At 44.7% G+C, this 27,091-nt stretch overlaps 1 protein-coding gene across 1 annotated transcript; it reads right to left on the bottom strand.

Moving 5' to 3' along the window:
• On the bottom strand, nt 1-25,238 carry LOC120052304 (cadherin-17-like). The gene is made up of 19 exons (XM_038999139.1): nt 25,215-25,238; nt 24,181-24,315; nt 23,309-23,438; nt 22,378-22,536; nt 21,667-21,863; nt 21,375-21,524; nt 17,266-17,391; nt 16,899-16,925; nt 15,700-15,850; nt 15,254-15,466; nt 14,815-14,891; nt 12,993-13,109; nt 12,122-12,313; nt 9,474-9,715; nt 9,206-9,336; nt 8,259-8,498; nt 1,938-2,054; nt 394-510; nt 1-101 (listed from the first exon to the last, which is right to left on the bottom strand). The coding sequence occupies exons 1-19, from the start codon at nt 25,236-25,238 to the stop codon at nt 1-3; spliced, it is 2,646 nt and encodes an 881-aa protein (XP_038855067.1).
• Between the last annotated feature and the right edge of the window lie 1,853 nt (nt 25,239-27,091).

The raw sequence follows: 27,091 nt of genomic DNA on the forward strand, positions 1-27,091 counted from the left end.
TCACAGTGAGATCCTCAGGGGTTCTCTCTCCTGGTTGGTTTTGCTCGGCGGTTTGGGGTTCTGGTAGGACAGCCTCACAAACACAACGATTAGAATGATTCCTGGGATAAATAAGAAAGATAAAATTAGGCCCAACATACTAAAATATCCCATGACTAACTCAAATGTAAGATCCTGAAAAAGATCCTAAGTGAACTCAGATCATCTTGACACAAAATTACACAAAGGACCATTTTGCTTATACTTCAGGCTCGGTTTCTGTACAAGCACTTTGTGACAACTGCTGATGTAAAACGCGCTTTAGAAATACATTTGATTGATTGACTTGGCCATTTTAACTTGGTAGCTTAATTAAAGGTGTTCAGTCTACAATCCAACAGCAGCTACTCTTACCTATGACCCCCAGGGTTCCCAGTAGGATGCCGACGGTGGACTGGACGGTTGGCATGCCTTGCAGCTGCTTAGCGGCGGTCCTGCAGTTTCCTCTCACATTGCATGGGCACACCGTCACTGTGATTTAAGACACAGTCAACACAACTCACAAAGTACAGGGACATATTCAGCACTCGTAAGCACATTACAGATACCCTGAGCAGACCACGATGACAGGGAGAGAACATCTCCATGCCCCTGAGGCCTCAGGGTTTTACTAAATCAGTTCGGTGTGCTGTAGAGGGGGATCACTAGGCAGAGACCAGGCTGCGACAGGGGGAGAGGATGCACCTGCGGTACATCCTGTCATGAGACTGAGTCAGTCTGAACACAATGTCTCAGGATGACCAGTACTCTATTCCAACATGCTGCCATTCATCAGGCATATAGGGAAACACATCTACAGGGATCTATGAGATGTCCTTTTCTATTTTATTTTACTAGGCAAGTCAGTTAAGAACAAATTCTTATTTTCAATGATGGCCTAGGAACAGTGGGTTAACTGCCTTGTTCAGGGGCAGAACGACAGATTTTTACCTTTCGGTTACAACACTCTAACCACTAGGCTACCCTGCCACCCCAGAGCAGATGCTGTCAACCAGATTGAGTTGTGGAGATATTCTGAGGGGTGGTAGGGCCAGGAGAAAACACATGAACCCAACATACTGTATTCCCAACCCACTCCTATTTGTTTTCAGATAAAGGACAGACATTAATTACAGAGTAATTACAGCTGCAACATCCCAGTGTGAAAGGAAAGCCCAGAAGTGACATTGATTGTAAACACTGCATGTTTCTTTTGATAGTTCAATTGTCCATCGACATGACTGTAATAACAGCACAGCTACCAGAGCAAACAATGGTGGTGCTGACAGAAATGTATATTCTACTGAAAGGAAACGACAACAAATAATGGCCATCAATTATTGTGACAAAATCAAAGTTACAGTTGTAATATATGACAAATTATTACATTTTGTAAACATGTCTGCGTAGAGCAATATATTCTGCTTCAACACATACCGTTGAAGTCGGAAGTTTACATACACTTAGGTTGGAGTCATTAAAACTCGTTTTTCAACCAATCCTATAGAACATTTGTGGGCAGAACTGAAAAAGTGTGTGCGAGCAAGGAGGCCTACAAACCTGACTCAGTTACACCAGCTCTGTCAGGAGGAATGGGCCAAAATTCACCCAACTTATTGTGGGAAGCTTGTGGAAGGCTACCCGAAACGTTTGACCCAAGTTTAATAATTTGAAGGCAATGCTAACAAATACTAATTGAGTGTATGTAAACTTCTGACCCACTGGGAATGTGATGAAAGAAATAAAAGCTGAAATAAATCATTCTCTCTACTATTATTCTGACATTTCACATTCTTAACTGACCTAAAACAGGGAATTTTTACTAGGATTAAATGTCAGGAAGTGTGAAAACTGAGTTTAAATATATTTGGCTAAGGTGTATGTAAACTTCCGACTTCAACTGTATCAATATGCGTCACCTGGCAGGTTGATGAAGGTGCTCCTGGGAGGAGAGCTGCTGTCAGAGATGGTGAAGGGGACCGTGTAGACCTCAGGAGACAAGTATGGGATGTTCAGGGACAGGTTGGTATGGGTGTCTGGGGAAAGACAGATATTACATTGGTAGCCTATGGTAAATCTTTAGGACAAAAGTTTATTGGGCTCCATAACTTTTACATTTTCTGTACGTATTCTTGATCAAATTAAATAATTGTTCACATAACCTTTCCTAGAATCATACACTATATATACAAAAGTATGTGGACACCCCTTCGAATTAGTGGATTCTGCAATTTCAGCCACACCTGTTGCTGACCGGTGTAAAAAATTGAGCATACAGCCATGCAATCTCCATACACAAACATTAGCAGTAGAATGGCCTTACTGAAGAGCTCAGTGACTTTCAACGTGGCATTGTTATAGGATGCCACCTTTCCAACAAGACAGTTCATCAAATTTCTGCCCTGCTAGAGCTCCCCAGGTCAAATGTAAGTGCTGATATTGTGAAGTGGAAACTTCTAGGAGCAACAACAGCTCAGCCTCGGTGTGGTAGGTCACACAAGCTCACAGAACGGGACCGCCGAGTACTGAAGCGCATAACACGTAAAACATTGTCTGTCCTCTGTAGAGAGGGGATCACCAGGCAGACTGGGCTGAGACCATGCTGCGACAGGGGGAGAGGGTGCACCTGCGGCCCATCCTACCCTGAGACTGAGTCAGTCTGAACACAATGTCTCAGGATGACCAGTACTCTATTCCAACATGCTGCCAAACATCAGGCAACATGCTGCCAAACATCAGGGAAACAAATCTACAGGGATCTATTAGATGTCCTTTTCTATTTACAGAGCAGATGCTGTCAACCAGATTGAGTTGTGGAGATATTCTGAGGGGTGGGAGGGCAAGGAGAAAACACATGAACACAGACCCAGCATATGCCAAATCCACTCCTATTTGTTTTCAGAGAAAGGACAGACATTAATTACAGAGTAATAACAGCTGCAACATCCCAGCATGAAAGGAAAGCACAGAAGGGACATTGATTGTAAACACTGCATGTTTCTTTTGATAGTTCAATTGTCCATCGACATGACTGTAATAACAGCACAGCTACCAGAGCAAACAATGGTGGTGCTGACAGAAATGTATATTCTACTGAAATGAATGGATGACAAATAATGGCCATCTATTATTGTGTCCTAGGTTGCAACACTCACTCCCGAGTTCCAAATTGCCTCTGGAAGCAACGTCAGCACAAGAACTGTTCGTCTGGAGCTTCATGAAATGGGTTTCCATCGTTCTCTGGAGTGATGAATCATGCTTCACCATCTGGCAGTACGACGGATGAATCTGGGTTTGGCGGATGCCAGGAAAACACTACCTGCCCCGATGCATAGTGCCAACTGTACAGTTTGGTGGAGGAGGAATAATGGTCTGTGGCTGTTTTTCATGGTTCGGGCTAGGCCCCTTAGTTCCAGTGAAGGGAAATCTTAACGCTACAGCATACAATGACAATCTAGACAATTCTGTGCTTCCAACTTTGTGGCAACAGTTTTGGGAAGGCACTTTACTGTTTCAGCATGACAATGCCCCCGTGCACAAAGCGAGGTCCATACAGAAATGGTTTGTCGAGATTGGTGTGGAAGAACTTGACTGGCCTGCACAGAGCCCTGACCTCAACCCCATCGAGCACCTTTGGGATGAATTGGAACACCGACTGCGAGCCAGGCCTAATCGCCCAACATCAATCAGTGCTTGACCTCACTAATGCTCTTGTGGCAGAATGGAAACAAGTCCTCGCAGCAATGTTCCAACATCTAGTGGAAAGCCTCCCAAGACAACTGGAGGCTGTTATAGCAGCAAAGGGGGGACCAACTCCATATTAATGCCCATGATTTTGGAATGAGATGTTCGACGAGCAGGTGTCCACATACTTTTGGTCATGTAGTGTACTTTTAAGACCAATTTAACTGACGGTACACAGAAGACTTTTGTCCATTTTGGCTAGCGTCTAAAAGCAAAGTAAACATCTGAGGGAAATTCCAAAAGCTCCAAAGCCTGTGCAAGAATGAAAAACATTACCTCAAATATATTTTTAAACATCTGCTTGTACTCAGTAAAGAGTCTGAGATACAGGCCAATTCATTGGTAATGCCATTCACAGCTAAATATAAATACCCATGGCTGATTGATTAACTAGGTTTTGGTGAACATGAGTAAAATACTGGCATGATCAACAGCCCACATCAACATTATTCTGATGGAGGAAAGACCTAGGTCGGTTTATCATACACATACTGTATGTGTGAGGGACCCTGTCACTTGTGTGTGGTGGACCCTCTGTGACGCAAAACAAACACACTGGCCAAGGGGTGACGAAGGTTGGTTCTAGTGCAAATGCACTGATACTTTATCTAATCTATGAACAAATCCAAAATACAGCGGTGTATAACAGACAGTCTACTATCAGACTGTTAGCTGTTATCCGGGAGTCCAAAAGCCCCTGGCTGGCCTCTGACACTGCTCCCCTTCATGTGCCTCTGTTCTGAAAGAGATGGAGAGACTGTGACTCACCTTTGGACCAACACAAAGGACATTCTTATCTTCTTCTATCTTCTACTATTATCACTACAGTTGCTGTACCAGGCGGTGATACAGCCCGACAGGATGCTCTCGATTGTGCATCTGTAAAAATTTGTGAGTGTTTTTGTGACAAGTCAAATTTCTTCACCCTCCTGAGGTTGAAGAGGCGCTGTTGCGACTTCTTCACCACGCTGTCTGTGTGAGTGGACCACTTCAGTTTGTCCGTGATGTGTACACCGAGGAACTTAAAACTTCCCACCTTCTCAACTACTGTCCCGTCGATGTGGATAGGGGGGTGCTCCCTCTGCTGTTTCCTGAAGTCCACGATCATCTCCTTTATTTTGTTGATGTTGAGTGTGAGGTTGTTTTCTTGACACCACACTCTGAGGGCCCTCACCTCCTCCTTGTAGGCCGTCTCGTTGTTGTTGGTAATCAAGCCTACCACTGTAGTGTCGTTTGCAAACTTGATAAATTGAGTTGGAGGCGTGCATGGCCACGCAGTCATGGGTGAAAGGGGAGTACAGGAGAGGGCTGAGAACGCACCCTTGTGGGGCCCCGGTGTTGAGGATCAGCAGGGTGGAGATGTTGTTTCCTACCCTCACCACCTGGGGGCGGCCCGTCAGAACGTCCAGGACCCAGTTGCACAGGGCAGGGTCGAGACCCAGGGTCGAGACCCAGGGTCTCGAGCTTAATGATGAGTTTGGAGGGTACTATGGTGTTAAATGCTGAGCTGTTGTCGATGAACAGCATTCTTACATAGGTATTCCTCTTGTCCAGATGGGTTAGGGCAGTGTGCAGTGTGGTTGTGATTGCATCGTCTGTGGACCTATTGGGGCGGTAAGCAAATTGGAGTGGGTCTAGGGTGCCAGGTAGGGTGGAAGTGATATGATCCTTGACTAGTCTCTCAACGCACTTCATGATGACGGAAGTGAGTGCTACGGGGCGATAGTCGTTTAGCTCAGTTACCTTAGCTTTCTTGGGAACAGGAACAATGGTGGCCCTCTTGAAGCATGTGGGAACAGCAGACTGGGATAGGGATTGATTGAATATGTTCGTAAACACACCAGCCAGCTGGTCTGCACATGCTCTGAGGACGTGGCTAGGGATGCCGTCTGGGCCGGCAGCCTTGCGAGGGTTAACACATTTAAATGTTTTACTCACGTTGGCTGCGGTGAAGGAGAGTCCGCAGGTTTTGGTAGCGGGCCGTGTCGGTGGCACTGTATTGTCCTCAAAGCGAGCAAAGAAGTTGTTTAGTTTGTCTGGGAGCAAGACATCGGGGTCCCCGACGGGGCTGGTTTTCTTTTTGTAGTCCGTGATTGACTGTAGACCCTGCCACATTCCTCTCGTGTCTGAGCCGTTGAATTGCGACTACTTTGTCTCTATACTGACGCTTAGCTTGTTTGATTGCCTTGCGGAGGGAATAGCTACAATGTTTGTATTCGGTCATGTTTCCGGTCGCCTTGCCCTGATTAAAAGCAGTGGTTCGCGCTTTCAGTTTTGCGCGAATGCTGCCATCAATCCACAGTTTCTGGTTGGGGAAGGTTTTAATAGTCGCTGTTGGTACAACATCACCGATGCACTTGCTAATAAACTCGCTCACCGAATCAGCGTATACATCAATGTTGTTGTTCGACGCTGTCCGGGAATATATCCCAGTCCACGTGATCGAAGCAATCTTGAAGCGTGGAATCAGATTGGTCGGTTGAACAGACCTGAGCACGGGCGTTTCCTGTTTTAGTTTCTGTCTATAGGCTGGGAGCAACAAAATGGAGTCGTAGTCAGATTTGCAGAAAGGAGGGCAAGGGACCTTGAGAGAATGCCAAAAGTGTGCAAAGCTGTTGTCAAGGCAAAGGGTGGCTACTTTGAAGAATCTCAAATATAAAATATATTTTGATTTGTTTAACACTTTTTTGGTTGCTACATGAATCCATATCTGTTATTTCAAAGTGTTTGATGTCTTCACTATTATTCTGCAATGTAGAAAATAGTAAAAATAAAGAAAAACCCTTGAATGAGTAGGTGTGTCCAAACTTTTGACTGGTACTGTATGTTAATGTGATATAAACTTTTTTTTTTTATATATACATTTGCAAATATTTCTAAAAACCTGTTTTTGCTTTATCATTATGGGGTATTTTGTGTAGATTGATGAGGGGGAATTTTAAAAAAAAATACATTTTAGAATAAGGCTGTAACGTAACAAAATGTGGAAAAAGTCAAGGAGTCTGAATACTTTCCGAATGCACTGTATATCATCTTGTTAGGTAAGGCTGCAACCGACAGGCGTCAGTGACATAAACAGTAGAAGAGCCCTTGGTCTGCCACACCCTCAATGGTTCTTATTGGGACTTTTCTTTGATGTCATTGACAGGAATAGTGTATGTGAGAGTTAAAAAAAACATATACCTGCTTTTATCACAGCCCAGGAATAATGGAAAATATAGAGGTAAATCATTGCTGTATCTATTTATGATTAATTAAAATTGACTGACTGCCTGTTCTGTGGTGGACAGGAACAGTGGAATCTACTGGTACCCTCTCAGGACAAGCACAGCACAGCAGACTATGTGAGCTTCTCAAAGACAGAGGCTGCGTCACACCTCCGTCACTCTCTCCAGCCTCTCCAGTTGTCAGGGAGGAGGGCTAAGAGCCACAAAGGTGAGGTAAATAGGTGCGCCACGGCACGTCTGCAGCAGGTGTTATTAGGGACAAGTCTTGCAGCTGCTGGGTGCTGCTGGGAAAAATACACTTTTAGCCTCTTAGCCTTTCAGCCTGGCGGGCCCCAGCTGTGACATCACACAAATTAAAAGGGAAATATAATTATAGCCAGCCTCCGCAGCTTCCAATAATAACGCGTCAGAGAGAAATGGCGAGAGAAAAAAACTAAAGAGAAAAGGTTGTCACAGTGATACAATAGAGAGACTGTGTCAGCACAGCCAAGTCGACACGTCTGATTAATGTATGTCAGCCTGACACATTACAGACAGGCACAGCGACAGGAAGAGGGCCATTAGGCATATTAGAGACATTGCCTAGTCAGAGCGCCTCAGAAGAAAGGATGGGGGCAATTTACTTCCACTGTCAGTCAGTGTCTCAGTGCCACTCACTCTAATCCTCTACACGTGTCTGTGGATCAACAGGTGGTCTGAATGGATCCTTGAATTACATCCTATTCACCGTTCATCACACTGGAGCAAAACACCCTGGATTGTTCTCTTTCCAACGTTATTCCACGTACATGCTTTCTATTTTGAAAACCATTTTATCGTCAATGACGTTACCCTATACACGGGTAACCACAGTGAGAGTGTCAGGTCTAACGTCACCGTGACGACTCAAATAGAATAAGTGGTCTAATTTGGTACTTTAATTTAGCTGTCTGGTAGTGGTTCTTACACAGACATGACTCAACCAATCCAACACCTCGATCTGGATTGATCCTGCAGAGAGGTTAATGTTTCCTGGGTCCTACTTCCTACAGTATGGTGCTAGCCTACAATGTCATAGCGTTGGGTCACCATGTCGCTACTACAGTGACTACACCTACAGTATTGTCATGGTAATATGCACAACAATTTCCACTGCTGGACTGGTTACTAAAATATCTGATGGGCTAAGAGGTTGGTTTGAGCGTGTGTTGATCTTTCTGTTTGTCAAGATAAAATACAAATGTGTTAGTGAAAAAACAGAAGATAGTTTATCTGGATGATGAGGCAGACCATTGATGGGGGTGAGTTTCCAGTTGCCACGCACGGTGGCGTCACTGCGGAGGGAGAAGTTGAGCCTGCCGCCGTGCTGGGGACCATCACTGTCGCGGGATGCCAGCACCAAGGCCTGGTCCTCCCAGCGAGGGGTACACAGGTACTTCCAGGAGTAGTCTCCCACCAACACCGGACTGTTGTCATTCACATCCAGGATATGGACTGTGACCAGTGTTGAAGCTGACAGAGAAGAGTTCCCTGGGAGGCAAACAGTACAGTTTTAATAAACATTAGTACCCACTGAATCATTCGTAACAACAGTCCTTGTGTTGTACCGTATTGGGTGCTGCTGGCCTGGCTTTGACAAGCACAGAGGGACATTAAAAGCATATTTTAAAATGTTTCTGATACCTGTACAATTCGATCCAACCAACATAATACATGATCTCCTCCACCAATTAACACCACTGCCCTCTCTAACCTCTATAGGTGTGGATTCAAGATGTGAGTCAGAGCCCCCATTCTGTGGATAATGGACCAGTAGATTTTTCACTAGACGCGATCAGTGCATGCGAGGGATAAGGGCAGCGGGTAATTGGAGAGGTGCCGTGTGCAGCTCTCAGACCCTGCAAGTCTGTCTTCTGTTCTGAGTCATGCTTAACTAGTGTGGGGGAGGATTGGATTGGAGTTTTCTATACAACATACACCCCCTCCTCACTTCCCACTCTACACCCACCAGCTAGCTAGCTACACACTGGCTGTCACTTCGCATGACTCACTCCCTGCTTATTACATTGTCAGTGAATACAGTGTGGTCTTGAATTCTCAATGTAAGTATTGCTTTAACCCTTGCCTTATTACATTTGAAACCCCCTGGGACAAACAGAAGGCCGAGGTCTAAGCTGCCCTGGACCCTCTGTCTGGAAAGATATGAAGTAGACATTATTCTCAGAAAACCATCTTACGTCCATCTTCAGCCATGACCTCCATAGTGTAGGTGCTGTTTTCCTCTCTGTCCAAGGCCTGGACGGTCTTCAGCTCACCTGAGTACTTCCCAATGGAGAAATACCTCTTTGTGTCTCCTCTGAGCGAGTATCTGGACAAAAACAAAACCCAAACCATTAGTACGTATTCCTTCAAAGTATAGACGGGGTGGGATAACACAATGATCCATGCCTTTAAACTGTGAATTAATGTTTATTTTTATATTATTTCCAATGAACGATGTTTCACCTGATTGGGTGTGAGTCTGGGTCATATCCACGAATAGTGGCAATAACCCGTCCTGGCTCCTCCCCCTCTCTGACGGTGACCTCGTAGTGGCTCTGGGACAGGATGGGGCCCTCGTTGATATCGTCCACATAGATGGAGACGGTTGCCGTGGACGCTGGGCCATACCTCCCTCGTACCAGGGCCACTGGGTTTTGAGCACTAAGGACCAGGATGTACTCGCTCTCCCGCTCAAAGTCCAGCACCTGCATGCATACAGGTTGCCATAGAAATGCTGCTCATATGGAAGGGCATGCACTTACATACATGTAGTGTTCGAATAGTTGTGAAACATGGGAACATAGTGTTCTACAGTGCAAGAATGAATACCAGGAAAATAATCATGGGAGGGATTTACTAACATTTCCCAGAAAATAGCAGACTTTATCTAAAGAGCATAAAAGCAGTCAGTGAATGTGTTGTGAATGTGCCATTTCAGCACTCCATGAGACGCACAGGCTGCTCATTTAGACTGAGCAACATATCGAACCGCCCCCTCCAACAGAGGCATGGGATTGTATTACGCTCATGGAGCAAACACAGGAGGTCAGAAAGAGCCTGTATATATCTGCTGGGAATCGACGTGTTCCACAGATTTACAGGCTGATCCTACTGGAAAGGAGAGGGTTGTAGAACACTGCACAGTGACTCTAAACAAGGCCTCTATAATACCGTCACCTGCGTGTGAGACAAGCTGATTTACCGGCAAAGAGGAGTTTTATTTCCACTGTAAAACAAACTGGAATGACAGGGACGGCCATTTGATTCACGTTTCACCTGACATGAATCCTGCCTGTGACAGAGAATCCCGTTAGTGGACAGCCGTTGCTATGCTTACTCTGTGAGGTCACAGCCCGGGATTGTATCCCCTGTGTTGTCTACGTTCGGGTGAAATGAAGTGATTGCTGTTGCTAATAACATGTCGCCTGGCCCAAATAGCTACCTCTGTTGCTAGAGAGAAAACACAGACGTTGTTCAGTGTTGGAGTGACTAATGGTGTTGACTGGAAGTGAAGTGCAGGTTTGTATCAGGCAACAACCAGAAGAATCCAACCACCACTCAGCTGCTGTTGCTGGCCTTAAGTTGCTGTGTGGAGGGCGGCCCACTAGGTTAAATGGGGACACTTGAAGCATGAGAGTCTCCAGCTCAATGGGTTTAAAAAGAAGGAGACGATTACTTGTGATCCCCTCTTTCATAGCAAGATCATAATAAGATCAAAGCATTAGTCCAGTGTGTGGGTGTGTGTGCGTGCGTGTGCGTGTGTGTGTGTATGCTATGTGTGTGTGTGTTCGTCTGTAATCTCTATTCTTCCCCCTGAAAAGGTTTGAATCAGCTATGTGCACCTGCCACCCAGCTCAAGGTGACTGACCACTCTTTTTTACGCCATCCTCTCTCATTCACCATTCATGACGGCAGGTACTGCCTCTGTCTCTGTAGGAGACATTTCAACAGAACACATGCTTGACATGGGTCTGGTAAAAGGCCTGGAGTTTTTCCTGATCCGGTCACATGGATTAGCACGCTACACACAACCTCAGACACATCCGCCTACAGCACAGCAGGAGCTGAATATTCTCATTGATATTACCCTCACGCTCTCACAACAACTGTTGCACAGCACCAGAGAGACAGATTAGCTAGTGTTTAGTCAGCGGTGCCTTGCCTATGTGGTTTATAGTGAGGAAACTGTAATTGCTTTCTACAGACTAATGGCACTGTGTAATTATTCAATTAGACTTTGTGCAAGCTGCTGTTATTGAGACAACGGGACTGCCCTCTGGGTTGTCTCAGTCTCGCCACAAGATCACATATTAGTGAGCATGCTCTGATGTACTAACAAGCTATTTTACCAGATGGACGGTCGTTGGCTGGCTTTAAGCCTGTAACTGCTGTACTAAATATACACCATATGTGATGCTTCAAAATGAGCTACAGTAGGACTATGTCAGCCTTATACGGCACATCATTACTGTATGGCAGGGTTCATCAGAGACAATGCAAAGGGGATGTGCTCCAGTCCTGTATTAGTTTAGACAATACCGGAGGCAACTCCTGGTTTACCTCTGCGGAATATAGGTAACATTCCTCTACTCCCATAGAGAGGTAGAACGCAGTTGCCCCGCTTCCAGAGAATGGGGACACAAACAATGACAAACACTCCCTCTTTGTCTCCAAAGCCCTCCTGTCCAGGCCAGGGGAGATAGCTGAGGCAGGGCAGTGCTGGGGCGGGGCTGGGAGAGTGGAGGGGATTACAGGAGACCAGGGACGAGCCAGAGACACCCCAGGGATGGGCTCAGATTATTTTGGGATAAACTATTGTTTTTGTCGTGGCTTATTTTTGGGACACGTGTCATTGAAATACCCATGTATGTGCGTATGAAGAGACATAGAAAGTGATATACAAAGCAAGATTCGATATGCATGTATCTTTTCCTTATGGTTACTTAACGAAATGCATAATTATTAGAGTCAATATTGCATATTTCTATGAAGATATTATTACCATGTTAAAATGCATCCTATTCATCGATGTCTAGGTCTCTCTGGGTTGTGTCTTATTTGTGATTGAACAAGAGAGAATAGAGACTGTTGAATGAAGGAGATTGCCGTACCTTGGAGAGGATGAGTGAAACTTCATTGGTCTGCTTGTCTGTGACCAGCGTGAACACCTCCTCCTCGTTGCCAGACTCCAGCCTGTAATTCACCTGCCAGCTGTCTCCTCCCCTCTCATCAGCATCCCACGCTGACACCGCGGTTACCGTGGCTCCCAAAGGAGCATCCTCTGCCAGGTGGAAGGGGCCGTACTAAGAGAGAAGGGGAGAAGGGAGAGAGAAAGGTGAGAGGAGAAAGGGAGCAAGGAGGGGGGATGAGGACAGGGAGAAGGAAAAGATAATGAAGCAGGGGCTACTGCATAGCTTTCTTTTGGGCTCCCGAGTGGCGCAACGGTCTAAGGCACTGCATCTCAGTGCTAGAGGCGTCACTACAGATGCTGGATCGATTCCAGGCTGTATCACAACCGTCTGTGATTGGGAGTCCGGTGCACAATTGGCCCAGTGTAGGCTGTCATTGTAAATAAGAATTTGTTCTTAACTGACTTGCCTAGTTAAATAAAGGTAAAAAAAAAAAAAAAAATATCTCTGGGGTTTTAGGCTGGGTATCTGTAAAGCACTGTTGAAAAGGGCTTTATAAAATAAATGTGATTGATTGTGAAATATTTGAAAAATGTATTATTTAGTATTAGATTGATTTAGCTTGGAATTTGCACTTTTAGGACTACTCCATTGGTTCCGTTGTTCCAGGCTAACTAGCTAACTATATCAAGTGCATTTCAAATATTTGAACATATTTGACATAATCTAGGTTATGTATTTGACCCAGGTCTGGTGTGTGTATGCAGGCATGTCCCCTGTGGCCCTGTGTTGTTGACCTTCATTCACACACCTCCTATCTCTCTGCTTGGGAGTCCTTTAATCAGCCACTCACTGTGGCCCTCCACTGAAACGGCTGTGTCTCTGATCTGCCTGCCTGGGCTAGAGGGTCACTGATACCATGGGTCTCACCACTCACCTGCCAGCTCCCTACAAACCCGTTCACATGTTGCTGGAAAAAGCAGGGGCACTCTGGCGTGACCCACTCAAGAGCTTTTTCCACCTCAGTGTGTGTGTGTGTGTGTGTGTGTGTGTGTGTGTGTGTGTGTGTGTGTGTGTGTGTGTGTGTGTGTGTGTGTGTGTGTGTGTGTGTGTGTGAGAGAGAATATGAGCCTGGGGCTGGCATCGACTCAAAAAATGATCGACAGCATTGTTGAGGTGCATAGAGAATCCAAAATGAGAATGGCTGTAAATCTTTTGGCATGGCTTGAACCCAATGAGGAACAAACTGGATGACTCTGGAATAACTCTAGAATATGAATATGTCTCCTGTATCTTAACAGTACCTTCTCTCACTCCAAGAGCATCTAAACATAACAAGCACAGTTGGGGTTTACATTGACTTAGTCTAGCACCAGTGAGGACAACAACAGCTTTGTACTTCATTGTCACATGTCCCCATCTTAAGATGACGATTTGCTCCTACATCTTTCACAACAATCATTTCTCCTGCATTATTCAGGCGGTGTGGGTGTAGACTGTTTTCCATTCTGGAACAGTATGTGAGAAAATGGTCTATCTTTGGCCCGGATACTGCATACCTTGAGACCAGCGCTAATCCAATGTTGTCTCATTGTGACCTCAGCGGTGACTTCATTATTCATGAGGATCGACTATGGAAAAGACCGCTGGAAACACTGACTGTCCCCAAAGATGCTCTCATAGACCAAAAATAGTGTTTATGTTAAGACTAAGGTCCCTTTAATTGGTAGGCTCAGGGACACCCCCCCCCCCCCCCCCCCCCCCGTACCAGAGGAGATGACGACACTGTGCGGCTAATGAGATCTCTTCTGAGTCACTTCTCAGGGCTTTTTATTGACAAATTCCAGAACAACGCAGTTAATTTCTGTACTCGAAGGGATGCATTTTTCACTTTTAACAAAGTACTTAATATTTAATCTAGAACTGCTTTTTTGAACCAGTGAGCTCAGACATAATAGTAAATATTGCTCAGTGCGATGATTTTTCTATAAAGATGTGAAATGTTCCGACTGCTGTATGTGTGAGGGATATCATTTAGAGCTTTCTTATGGCGACGCTGTGGATTTGCCTATTCTATAAATAAAGGATTCTCACAGGCCTCATCTGAGGCTTATTCAGATTAACTAAGAACATTGTCCATTTGGAGCACAATGAGAAAAAACCCTACAATAATATGGTTCCATCTTTAAAGTTGTAGGATATTAATTTGATCACCCTGTTGTAGGAGAACTTTCCTGCAATGGAGGAAATGTAAAACGTGTAGTGTATTTGAGGTTTAAAAATGCTTCTGAAGTTTGGAATTTCCTCTTTGGAATTTCAGACTTGATTTTCCCTTATGAAAAATTGTCCATTAATTATAATCCACATAATAATTCACATTTTCTGTTGCTGAAGGATTACTTTCCTGCTGTAGCAAACTGGCTCAAATGAAGGTCCTACATTTGTATAAGCCTGAGATTAAAGCTTGGATCCCCCACAAAGCACTCCATCTAGCTCCCCTCTGGGAAATCAAATCAGTGACCTGGAGGGAGAGTTCACACAGCAGCCATCCAACAGAAGAGAAACATCTAATATACTGTATAAGAGAGAGATTTGCAATGAGTGCCCTGAATCACTTCTGTCCCCCAAACCCAAAATCACACTGTCAGTCCCCTCTTCAGCCTGTGTAAAGGTACCTCGTGTGGAGTGAAGATGGGTGGGTTGTTGTTCTCGTCCTGCACTGTCACAACCACAGTACAGGAGCTGTTTAAGCCTGCAAATGAAATCATCATCAGAGAGAGATAGGCTCCATTAGTGAGTCACTTAGTTTGGCATGCCTCTTTCATACTGATGCCCTCAGTCTTAATCATGATCATCAGTCACCGTAGTGTCATATTTAAACAATATTCTCCTCAAAGGAAGCAGAGGGAAAACCTCCAACGTTACATCTGCTAGTCTAAAACTAATTTACACTACCACTGCACCCGTGTCTACATATCACAATAGGTTACGACTATAGAGTATCTCTGGATTATCTTTACATTGTACTATGTATACATTATCTTTGTGGAAGTAATCCCTCACCCCTCTCCCTAACACCACAGAACCACATTGCCATGCAGTACTGTTGGTCACCTTTAGCGTCCTCAGCAGTGATGGTCAGTGTGTACTGTGGGGCGGCTCCCTCCAGGTTGTCTGCCTGCACTGAGATGACCCCAGAGTCACGGTCCACCCGGAACAAGGCACGAGGGCTCTCTGGGATCTGGCCAACCAGCCGGTAGAAGATCCTCACGTTATCTGTTTTCGGATCATCGTTGTCGGCTGCTTGAACTGTGAGGATTTCCGTCCCTGAGAAAAGAGCAAAGTCCTCACAGATTAGTGTGTGGGCAAAAACAAATTTTCTTTGAACCCTCAAGTGAGAAACACAGAATCCTATTTTGAGCGTACTGATGAATTTCTCCATGTTTTTTTATTTCGGAGTATTTCGTTTCAAGCGTAAACAAAAGGCCTTTGTGATCCAGTATGTTCCGGAGTTGTCTGTACGAGTGTGTTATATGAGTGTTCTGAGGGTTGTGCCTCACCCCGTGGGGCGAGCTCCTTGACCACGGTGTGGTACTGTGTGGTAGGGAACGTGGGCCTGTTGTCGTTGGCATCGCCCACCATCACCCTCAGCTCCACAGGCTTGGCGATCTCCCTGCCGTCCGGACGCTCCACCACGATGCTGATCTGGAACTAACAGACAGAGCCACATGGGGTCATGTGCTTTCACAAAGTGTCCAGATCAAATCTCCCTGTCTGGACACACAGTGAGACCACAGACAGACACACTGGAATAACACAAAGCGCCAGCTCTCAGCCAGGAAAGACCTTAATGTTCTGTATTGAACGTGGCACAATTACACACTGGAACCACAGTCTGAGATGAAGCCACAACAATTTTGTATTCATTATTTATTGAGCTTTCTTAGAATAGATGGGGGGTGGGAGGTGTGTGGGGTGTATGTGTGTGAATGAAATAAGTTGTTACTTTTTTAGAGTGCAGATTGCTCCCCCCCCCTCCCCCCTTTCACTCCGACCTGTCTTCAGAAGATGAAGCCATTAGGTTAACGATAGGCAGTGACAGTGCTAACACTCAGCGTGTCCATTGATTCTTGGACTGCTACTCAGCTCACAGAACTGAGGCATTTTGCTTGTATAGCGCCTTCTTTGACACATCCAGAGATGATTCATCATCTCTGCGCCCTATACGGGCACGCAACTCTGTCAACACCAAGCGAGAGGTACTGTACATGTGCATGCATCCCCTTCCTCCTCTCCTCCCTCTTCCCTCCATCAGCTGTAAGAGTCACATGTCGCTGACATATGAGTCTCAGTCAGTCAGCGAGGAACCATCTCAATCAGGGAACCTGGACTGCCTCACTCGTGTTGTGAGGCAGGTGTGTGAGGAGGTGGATCGATAGGCTGTGACTCAGTGTGATGCATGCTGGAACATGACAACTCCATCATGATAGGTGACAGTCACTGCCAGGCAGGGAGAGAGGAGAAGGAGGGAAGAGGGGGGGTGTCTGGCTTTATAATTACTGTACTATAGTTATAGTTCAGACAGAAAAGACTCTCTGAGGGCTTTCTGTAGAAACAGCACATCCAATACAGTGATGTATTTCTCCTTGTGTCAGACCAGTGAGCAGTAAGGTCTCTGGCCAGACACGTTGCTTGCTACTCTGCAGAATGAACCCAAAGTCAACCTGTGCCAAAAAGTGATGTTTATCTAATCCTGTACAGCTTTGGAGCTTAGCTTCTTGGCAAACTGCAGAGGAGGAAAAAAGACACGTTGGGATTTGAATCATGACACTCCTTTTCACCACAATTTTCCTCTGTCCATACAGTGTAATTTACCATTATTTAACTAGGCAAGTCAGTTAAGAACAAATTCTTATTTTCAAGAACAGCCTAGGAACAGTGCCTGTTCAGGGAGGAAACAACAGCTGGGGGATTTGAATTTGCAACCTTTCGGTTACTAGTCCAACGCTCTAACCACTAGGCTACCCCATGACATGACTATGCGTTCACAGCCCTAACAAGTCCTTACTATATGATTAAGACAGGAGGTACAATACATTATGAATGAAAACTGTGTGGTCACTCACCTGGTCCTGAGTCTCTCTGTCTAGTGGGGCGTTGAGAGAGATGACTCCCTCTCTGCTGACAGTGAACAGCATCTCTGGGAATTCCCCCTCCAGGCTATACTCTACCAGACCTCCACTCCACTTCACCTAGACACAGCATAGCGAAGCAGGGAAGGCACAAAACAGCTCATAAACTGAACATGGTCAATTCAACGTTCTCTCTGCACTGCGTGATTGTAGGATTGAGCCCCCCCTTCTGCTGTTCCCACTCTCTGTCTCTCTCTCATGTACCTAGGCTTTACTAGAGAGGGAAACCCTGTCCTTTAGTAAAAACCTGTGAGGTGTTTAAATGATAAAGTGCTGAGTCAATGTACAGGATGTAATGAGGACCAGAGACCTCTGCCAAAACAAAAGCTCATACATGTTGGATGGGGAGCTTCTACTGATTTAAAGCACAGGGCCGGACAGGGAGCTGTATAATTGGCTCAGAGGACCCCATGAAACAGCACCCAAGAAGGAGAGGTCACCGGCAGAAACACAGGGGGCATGTGCATCTCCTCAACCCACTGTCACACTCCACTCCATTGTTTTGGAGCTGGCTCCCCAAACGCTGAGGCCGTGTATACACAAGCCCCTCTTCTCACGACTGCCTTCCTCCCAGTGTCATGGTATTTCAGGGCCTCAGTGCTTTGAAGAGATGTAGTATATAACAATGTGATTAATGACTTGGTTGTTCTAAAAATGGATATGAATAGAGTACACTGTAGCTGATGTAATGTTTTGCTTTCTGTGCTTTTTTTAACAGCTTGCAGTGCACGCTCTGTCTTCTATGTCACCTTGTGAATAAGCAGTCTTAAAGGGCAATTCCGCCACTTTTCAACCTCATATTCATTATCTCCAGCATCATACCGGTGTCTACATATGTGAAAACGGCGCGTTTCTATGATCTGTGGTTAAAAAGATAAGAAGAAAGGTCCTAAAAATGTATCTGTGACATTATCTGTGACAAACCTGCAACGAGTTTCTAGCCAGAGGGAGGGTATTTTCTTGCTCCTCACGTCACCAAGAAATTCTCATAGTGTTTGAAAATCACAATTTTTTAAATGTTTTCACTTTTGATGATGTCATCGGGTAGAACTTTGTAACTTTGTATATTTTTCTTCAAAACTTTGAAATGCGCCGTTTTCACATTTGTAGACACTGGTATTGTGCTGGAGATAATGAAAATGAGGTTGAAAAGTGGGGTAATTGCCCGTTAAGTGCACCACTACTGTATTTCTAATAGATACATTTTTTGGGACAAATCTGACTTCCGTGTATAAGAAGTATGCACAATGTGGAATTCTCCTGCCTTGATTTGCCTAATTGTTATTTTGGAAAAAGACCAAAAATGACCAAAGATGAGCAATGCTTCTTGAGATCAACAACCAAAGTGCACCTGTATCAATATCAATGACTGAAGGAAAATATTTTGAAAGAAAAATGCATGATAGAAGAGAAACCCATAAGCATAACACTTTATGTGTCTCACAACATTTTACTGAGTAGAAACATGACTTTCCATGCTGCTGATAGTAAAGGGCTCCCAGCCATACTCAGTCTTTCAACATGACCCCCCCCATCTGCTTGGTAACAGCACAGCTATGAGTCCTACCGCCTACAAACACATGGTGGTAAATGCAGAGTGGGTGGAAAGAGGCTTTTCCCATCATATAGGCATGGTCACCAGTGGTGGATTCTACACTGTTAACCCTTTACATGGACATGCAAATGTGATGTTATGTGCTGCCCTGACAACTATAATTGTAATATAGTAATAGCATGTTGACAAACAGATTCCTACTAAGTACATGCACTGTAAAAAACACAAGTAATAGCCAATATAATCTTTACATCGCAGTATAAAATAGTATACATCATGATAAAATAGTATACATCATGATGATTTGTGGACCTTTGTAGCTCTTGGCTCAGTTGGTAGAACATGACGCTTGTAACACCAGGGTAGTGGGTTCGATTCCCGGGAACACCCATCCATAAAATATATGCACGCATGACTGTGGATCAAAGCGACTGCTAAATGGCATATATTGTTATTATTTTGCAGTCAGATTTAAAAGAAGCGTATAGTTTTATGAGGGTTTGAGAATCTCAAGAACAGAGTCATCTTGTACTTTAAACCTGAGCCATGCTTTTCTGTCAGCAGCCCACCTCCCCGACCCTGCCTCTGAGCTGTGAAGAGCTCTAGAGTACAACCTCTAGCACATTCTCTCTCTATCTCTCTCACAAACACACATAGACACACACATTTATGTTCCGGCAGAGATTAGGAGGATTTGCTTGAGATTTTGCCTGTCCACATTTGGATAGATTTTATTCTATGTTGGTAAATTGGCATGGAAAATGTGAAAAAGATCAAATCTGCCCACGTTTTGAGTCCACACGTTTTCAGTGGGCGGATGGCACTGGCGTGAGTGAGAGGAGGAGGAGAGGGGGAAGAGGAGGAGAGTTACTGTGGCGACACCCACAGACCACACTGAAATGTAGAAATACACATATTTGCAGCAAATCATGACTTTATGTTCGCGTTACTGTCTTGAGGTCTCGAGTTTGCATTTCTGACCATGTTCCATTGTTGTAAGCACCTATATATAGAAAACAGACTATTGTTCCATTGTTGTAAGCACCTATATATAGAAAACAGACTATTGTTTTCCAGACTAATAAATGTTGATAGAGATGCAGAGAAGATCCATACTACTGTACAGTTACAGAACGTCCTGTTTTCCTCTTTCTGATAATGTCAGATGTTTCCAGTTATTTACACAGCTTTAGTGATTTGGTGCTGATGCAAGCACTGGGCCGTGGCTGATATTATAAATGTTGAATAACAAGCTAAAGGTCAGACTGTAAAGAAGACCAGGTGCAGATACAGAGACACTGGCCCTGCACAGAGCACAGAGACTGATCCCTATTCAATCACAACCGCTAAGTCAGAAACAAAGTGTGAGGTTTGATTGAACAATCTTTGACATTATAGACACACACACACACACACACACACACACACACACACACACACACACACACACACACACACACACACACACACACACACACACACACACACACACACACACACACACACACACACACACACACACACACACACACACACACCAACAGCGGGAACGGAACCTCAGGCTGCAGGGACTCAGGCAGGGGAAAGCCTAGGGGTATGAATGACATTAATAATGCACACCTTGGTCTCTTAGGAAAGCCCAGGGGGGGGGGGGGGGGGGGGGGGGGAGAGACTAAAAAGACAACAACACAACTGCAGTATCCTGATGCTTCACCCATTCCATTCCATTATTACATTTTACAATGAACAGTCAAATAAAATATTGGATGAAAGTTCACAGTGTTTGACATTTGTCAGATGATCCCTTGCCATGATTCTATACTAGAGGCAAAGGTCACCTGAGCATGTAATGTATGCAGGAATATACAGATATCTCTGTGATCCCTGAAAGCATCACTGTGTGTCACCTGTGAGATGGGGATGGAGAAGGAGCATGATACTAGTCACCTGTAAGATGGGATAGGGGCCAGGGAGATTCTACCTGTGAGATGTGGATGGGGTAGGGGCCAGGGAGGTTCTACCTGTGAGGTGGGAATGGGATAGGGGCCAGGGAGGTTCTACCTGTGAGATGTGGATGGGGTAGGGGCCAGGGAGTTTCTACCTGTGAGGTGAGGATGGGGTAGGGGCCAGGGAGGTTCTACCTGTGAGATGGGAATGGGGTAGGGGCCAGGGACGTTCTACCTGTGAGATGGGGATGGAGTAGGAGCCAGGGTGATTCTACCTGTGAGATGAGGATGGGGTACGGGCCAGAGAGTTTCTACCTGTGAGATGGGAATGGGGTAGGGTCCAGGGAGGTTCTACCTGTGAGATGGGAATGGGTTAGGGTCCAGGGAGGTTCTACCTGTGAGATGGGGATGGGGTAGGGGCCAGGGAGGTACCTGTGAGATGGGGATGGGGTAGGGGCCAGGGAGGTACCTGTGAGATGGGATGGGGTAGGGGCCAGGGAGGTACCTGTGAGATGGGGATGGGGTAGGGGCCAGGGAGGTACCTGTGAGATGGGGATGGGGTTGGGGCCAGGGAGGTACCTGTGAGATGGGGATGGGGTAGGGGCCAGGGAGGTACCTGTGAGATGGGATGGGGTAGGGGCCAGGGAGGTACCTGTGGGATGGGGATGGGGTAGGGGCCAGGGAGGTTCTACCTGTGAGATGGGGTAGGGGCCAGGAATGTTATACCTGTGAGATGGGATAGGGGCCAGGAAGGTTATACCTGTGAGATGTGGATGGGGTAGGGGCCAGGGAGGTACCTGTGAGATGGGGATGGGGTAGGGGCCAAGGAGGTACCTGTGAGATGGGGATGGGGTAGGGGCCAGGGAGGTTCTCCTGGAGGCGAACAGGGTCCGGTGACGCCCAGGTGTTCCCCGTCACCTCCACTGTCACGATGCCTGTGGAGAAGAAAGCGTTGGGTTTCCCCCCCATGTCCTTCACCATCACTGACAGCTTGTAGCGACCACACATCTCTGGGTCCAGGGTGGAAGCCCCTGGAACACACACACACACACACACATATCAATATATTACAATCAGAGAGCTGCATTATGTTGTTCACAGACAGCACGTTGAAAAAAGCGGGAAAACATTGTTAATAACCCACTAACAAGTACATCATAAAGACGTAATTAGCCAATTTCACAGTTAAATGGCCCTATAGCGGCAGCCAATGTGGTGGATTGGGGTTGTTAGTGTTGTCTAGCTTCAGTCAAGCTGTAACATAGGGGCACCAGCACTGTGCAGAAATAGTCAATAAATCCAGAAATAACACCAGCACTGTCCAAATTGGGACTTTTTTCAATTTAACTGGTGTACGTGTGTATGTGTGTATGTGTATGTGTGTACGGGAATGTGCGTGTGTACATGCGTGTGCGTTTGTGCCCGTGTGTGTATGTGGATTGAGAAGGGGTGTACTAAGTAATTCATTTAACAGTAAACAGATAAAAGTAAGACAACACCATGTAGAATATAACAGGGCAGTTGAGTGAGGGGCCTGTAACTCACCGTCCTCAGTGAGAGACACCTCGCCGGTCACAGAGTCTATGAAGAACATGTGACTGGAGGGGATCCTGGGGGTCTGGTCCATCAGGCTGAAGCGCAGGTCAGCATGGGCTGTGTTACGGTCATCACGGTCAGATGCCCCCACCTGCATGAATGAGATCCCTAGCCAAGAGAAAGATAGACAAGCTTCTGTACAGCTGTGTACATTCACACTGTAATTTGACTAGGATGACTATGCCTAATTCTTATAGTGAAACATCCTTACTCAGTTCAAATGCTAGTATTCCTCCTGGACAATCTTGATTTAATTATGATAACCTTCTGACTTTATTCTAACATAATTTGACATAACTTTGCATTTGGTAAAAACATTAGTTGTTAACATATTTGTATCTACTGTAGTTCATTTCAATAGAGGCACACTTTATGGGGTTATTAATGTAATATCCTCTCAATGTAAAGTCTGCTCTATAATTTCCTGAAGGTCATGTCACAATGTAATCAATGGTAACCCACTATTATCTGGTGGTGTGATGCTCACACACGCACACAGCTCCCTCCACTCAAACGCGAGTCCCCTCAGTGACATAAATCCAGACGCTTGAGTCATCTCTGACGCAAAAACTCAAAGAACTACCCCACAATAGCCCAAGATCAGACTGTAGTAAGACTTCAATAAAAATTATTAAGCAAATCACCTCTACTTCCAATACACATACCGTACATGTCCTTCACTAGAGCCATGTGGATAGTTCAGGTGATACTATTTATGTAAAAGTCATAAAGATTCAGACAATGCAAACATCACTCATCAGTTATGTATTAAGAAATAAACTCATGACTGTGTCACAAATTAAAATCCCTTCTGTGAACTCCGGTATTTGTTTTCTCCTGAATGGTCGACGGGCTCTATATTCTGGCTAGTACAACCAACCTTTCAGAAGTCCCAGCTGCACACTGCCTCTCATGCTCTCCTCGATAAACACAGGCACGTTGTCGTTTTTGTCAATGACGCATACTTCTACCATAAAGCTCTGAGACGGCACGGATGCTGAGAAGGACACCTGCGAAAAGCACACAAGGTTTCAAGCCCTTTGTATCTAAACGTGCCCCTCATAACACGCTAAAGATGTCACCAATGCTATATGAAGACATTGTAGTCTCTCACTTTTACATAAACAGTATTTCTCACCAATCTCCAATCTAAAATGTTAAGATTGTATTAGGAATGTCGTACAGAGATCCAAATTAAGCATGGAGGTAATAGCATTCTTTCACTCAGACTGCTACTCAAATGGAAAATATTGACTTCCTAATTTAGGTCTGCCTTCCGTTCCTGTAATGACTGGCTATGCCTGTCACTCAATCCTGGGCTAACGTGGGTGACATTACTTGACTTCCTGTGCTAATTATTTTCTCTAGTGGCAATTACAGCTGAGAAATTGGGGGGAAAAACTCACTTCCAGCTTAAAGTAAATGCAACTGTAAGTATGAAGGGCGAATATAAGTTAATAAAGACATACGGTAACCTGAAGATCTAATTTGATTGTGATTAACTAAGGAGTCTATGTCTCATTTGGTGTTGCTAAACAGTACATTGTTTGAGGACATTGTTTCTCTCAAGCCAGAGATAATACACCCCAATTAAAACAAATCATTGCAATATATCGCATTCAATTTTATGGTATTTTTGATGAGGATGATTATAATATCGTTCCATCCATGCAATCTCACAGGTCATAATCACATGTATTGTAAACATATCACTACATGCTTAGATAATGTCATAAATGTGTGACTGTCAACCTGCAGAGAGTAAGATGGCTGCTTCTCTCTGTCCAGAGGCTTCAAGGCGTAAAGAAATCCTGCCTCAACTCCAAAGATCCCCTCATCGTCCCCTGTCACCACCACGTCAGTGGAGGTAGCTGGGAGGTTAGGGAGCTGTGTTGGACAAGTACAAAAATATTAATTAAATCTACAATTCCTTCTTCTGTCACGCCCTGATCTGTTTCACCTGTTCCTGTGATTGTATCCACCCCCTCCAGGTGTTGCTTATTTTCCCCAGTGTATTTATCCCTGTGTTTCCTGTCTCTCAGTGCCAGATCATCTTGTATGTTTTGTCAAGTCAATCAGTGTGTATTTCCCCGTACTCCTTTTCTGTTCTCTTTTTATAGTCCTCCTGGTTCTGACCCCTGCCTGACTCTGGACTACTTTCCTGCCTGCCTGATCATCCTGCCTGCCCTGACCTTGATTCTGCCTGCCCTTCGGTACCTATTAGACTCTGATCTGGTTTTGACCTTTTTGCCTGTCCACGACCATTCTCTTGCCTACCTCTTTGGATTAATAAACATTGTAAGACTCCAACCATCTGCCTCATGTGTCTGCATCTGCGTCTCGCCTTGTGCCTTGATATCTTCAATACAATTAGACTTTAACTTTAGTATTCTCGGCAAGAGTCACATGTGCAGCTAAAATAAAACTTCTGCTTACTGTGTATTGGCAAATGTTGACCTTTTACATCAAAGTTGAAAAGATAACTATATGTCACTGCAAGCACAGGAGATCTCTGGGCCTTGTGTAATGTATTTTTACTCTGCTCATATAAAGTCAATTGAACATTCACCCATTCTATGATGTGTAAATGGTTGAGTATGTGTATGTATAGCTCCATCTGGCAATCCTTTTGAATCTTTTGAGTGAGCGGTTATGTGTAATAATGACCGTTGATATTTTCCCCCTTATGGAAAACTTGTTCACCGCTGACAGTTTGTTCTCAAGGGTGTCACAAGCTGCTGGCAGAGGGGCTGTCATGAAACAGACGCCCTCTGGTCCAGACCCACAATGCCCGTGTCTGGCCCGGCCATGGTCAGGTATGAATGGGTATCCTAGTCATGGTACTGTGTGACTGTCTGTCGTAGAGGACTGCAGCATGGCCTGGTATGGTGTTATTGTTGCATGGCTAGAGCAGCCTATGAAACAGCAGCATGCTGGTGATCTCGTGTTTCCAATCAGCACTGCATGTTTTATGGCTTCACGTACCACATAGCAACTGGCTCTCAGCCGCCACAGCCGTGCCAATGATCTCAGCATGCGTTTAACTCCCGAGAACCCAACATTTTGATTTGGTCTGGGAAACGTATTTTTTGACTGCTCCATAACCTAATTTTAGACCAACAGGCTGAAAAGTTTATATTTAAGGCTATGCAGTGGTTGACAAAGTAGCTAATCATTCACACCAAACATTCTTCTCTTGTTAGGCCTCTAATGTGTTGACATGAAATGCAAATGTTTTCATGACAGAAATGTACCTTTTTCATTCTTACATTTATGTTGTGATTAAACAAAACAACTATCATGTGCCAGAGCAGAATATCTGAGAAGATCAGAGCCGTTAAAACAGGTGAGAAAACAACTCTGTCAGTGCCGTTTCTGCTCAAGAACACACATTTTTAGGTAATAATGTTGTCCTTTCCACCCTAACACAAAGTTGTGCCAATTATCCGACCTCCACCATGTCCACCATTAGAGTGGATCTGAGGTGTGTTTTGATCATACATCATGCAAAAGGGAAGAACATTGACTGGACTACACAGCTTCAAAAGGTGTCCAAATACAGTGTCAAACACATGCACAGCCAGGACAAACCTGATGATTTATAAGTGCCATTTTGAAACGAATCCTCCTGCCATGAATGCAGGGCTGATGGTCTAGCAATGAACAGACAGCCAGAGGCGTTCCAATTTTTGTTTAGTGATGAGGGGGCTATGCGGGAGTAGCTCCGTCATAATTATATCTTGAGCACTGAGTGTAGTGCAAGAGCGAAACGTTTTATGGCCCTTCTCTCTCTTTAACTTGCATACAGCCATTAATACATCAATCTCAGCAGGCCCATGATATGATGCATCACACAGACTGGCAGCAATATGGAGAGAATTATTCCTTAATTATTATTTCCCAATAAGCAAGCTGCTTTGTTGTAAATGTTTTTTGTTGCATAAATGGTCAATCTAACTGAAAAGTCTTACCTTAGCCAGGTACCATGGGAAAATACCATCATAGTTTTCAGGGACGCCAATTTTAAGATTGGCCCCTGAGCACTGTGCAGGAGTCTGAAGTACCACCAACTACACAATTCCAAGGAGACAAAGGACAGCATGAATTTCAATAATTTAGTTGAAGTTTGTTTTCACACTAACAGTATAAAAAAAGTATACTAATCTGAGATTGCTATAATAACTTGTGAAGGCCACATTCAAAGGAAGAATACTTACAGTCAGTGTAATAATAAAGATGAACATAACTTATCTTCTAGTCATGTGTTTCTGTAACTGTATATCTGTAAAGTCAGGATGCACAACATTTCCAATCAAACAGTGGTTATCTTTTACGTTTGGGAACACATGGTTTCTATAATTTCTGTCTTGTTACTGATTGATTCTCACTGTTATAAAGCAGAGAAAGAAAGATGGAGAAAGAGAACGACAGAGAAAAAAACTGTGTGAATGCTGCATGTGCAACTATTCTATTTTACTAATCTTTTAAATTATTTTTTAAAAACTAGACCTGCCAATCTGCGGAATCAACCATCTTTAAAATGTAAATACAACTTCAATAGGCCTACACCTGTGCAAGAAAATGTTGCATTTAATTGCCTGTTAGGTTAAACATATACTCAGTAGCCACAGGCAGTAGGCCTACATGGTACATTAATGTCTCA

This window comes from Salvelinus namaycush, chromosome 1 (genome assembly GCF_016432855.1).
Source record: "Salvelinus namaycush isolate Seneca chromosome 1, SaNama_1.0, whole genome shotgun sequence".
Taxonomy (NCBI): Eukaryota; Metazoa; Chordata; class Actinopteri; order Salmoniformes; family Salmonidae; genus Salvelinus; species Salvelinus namaycush.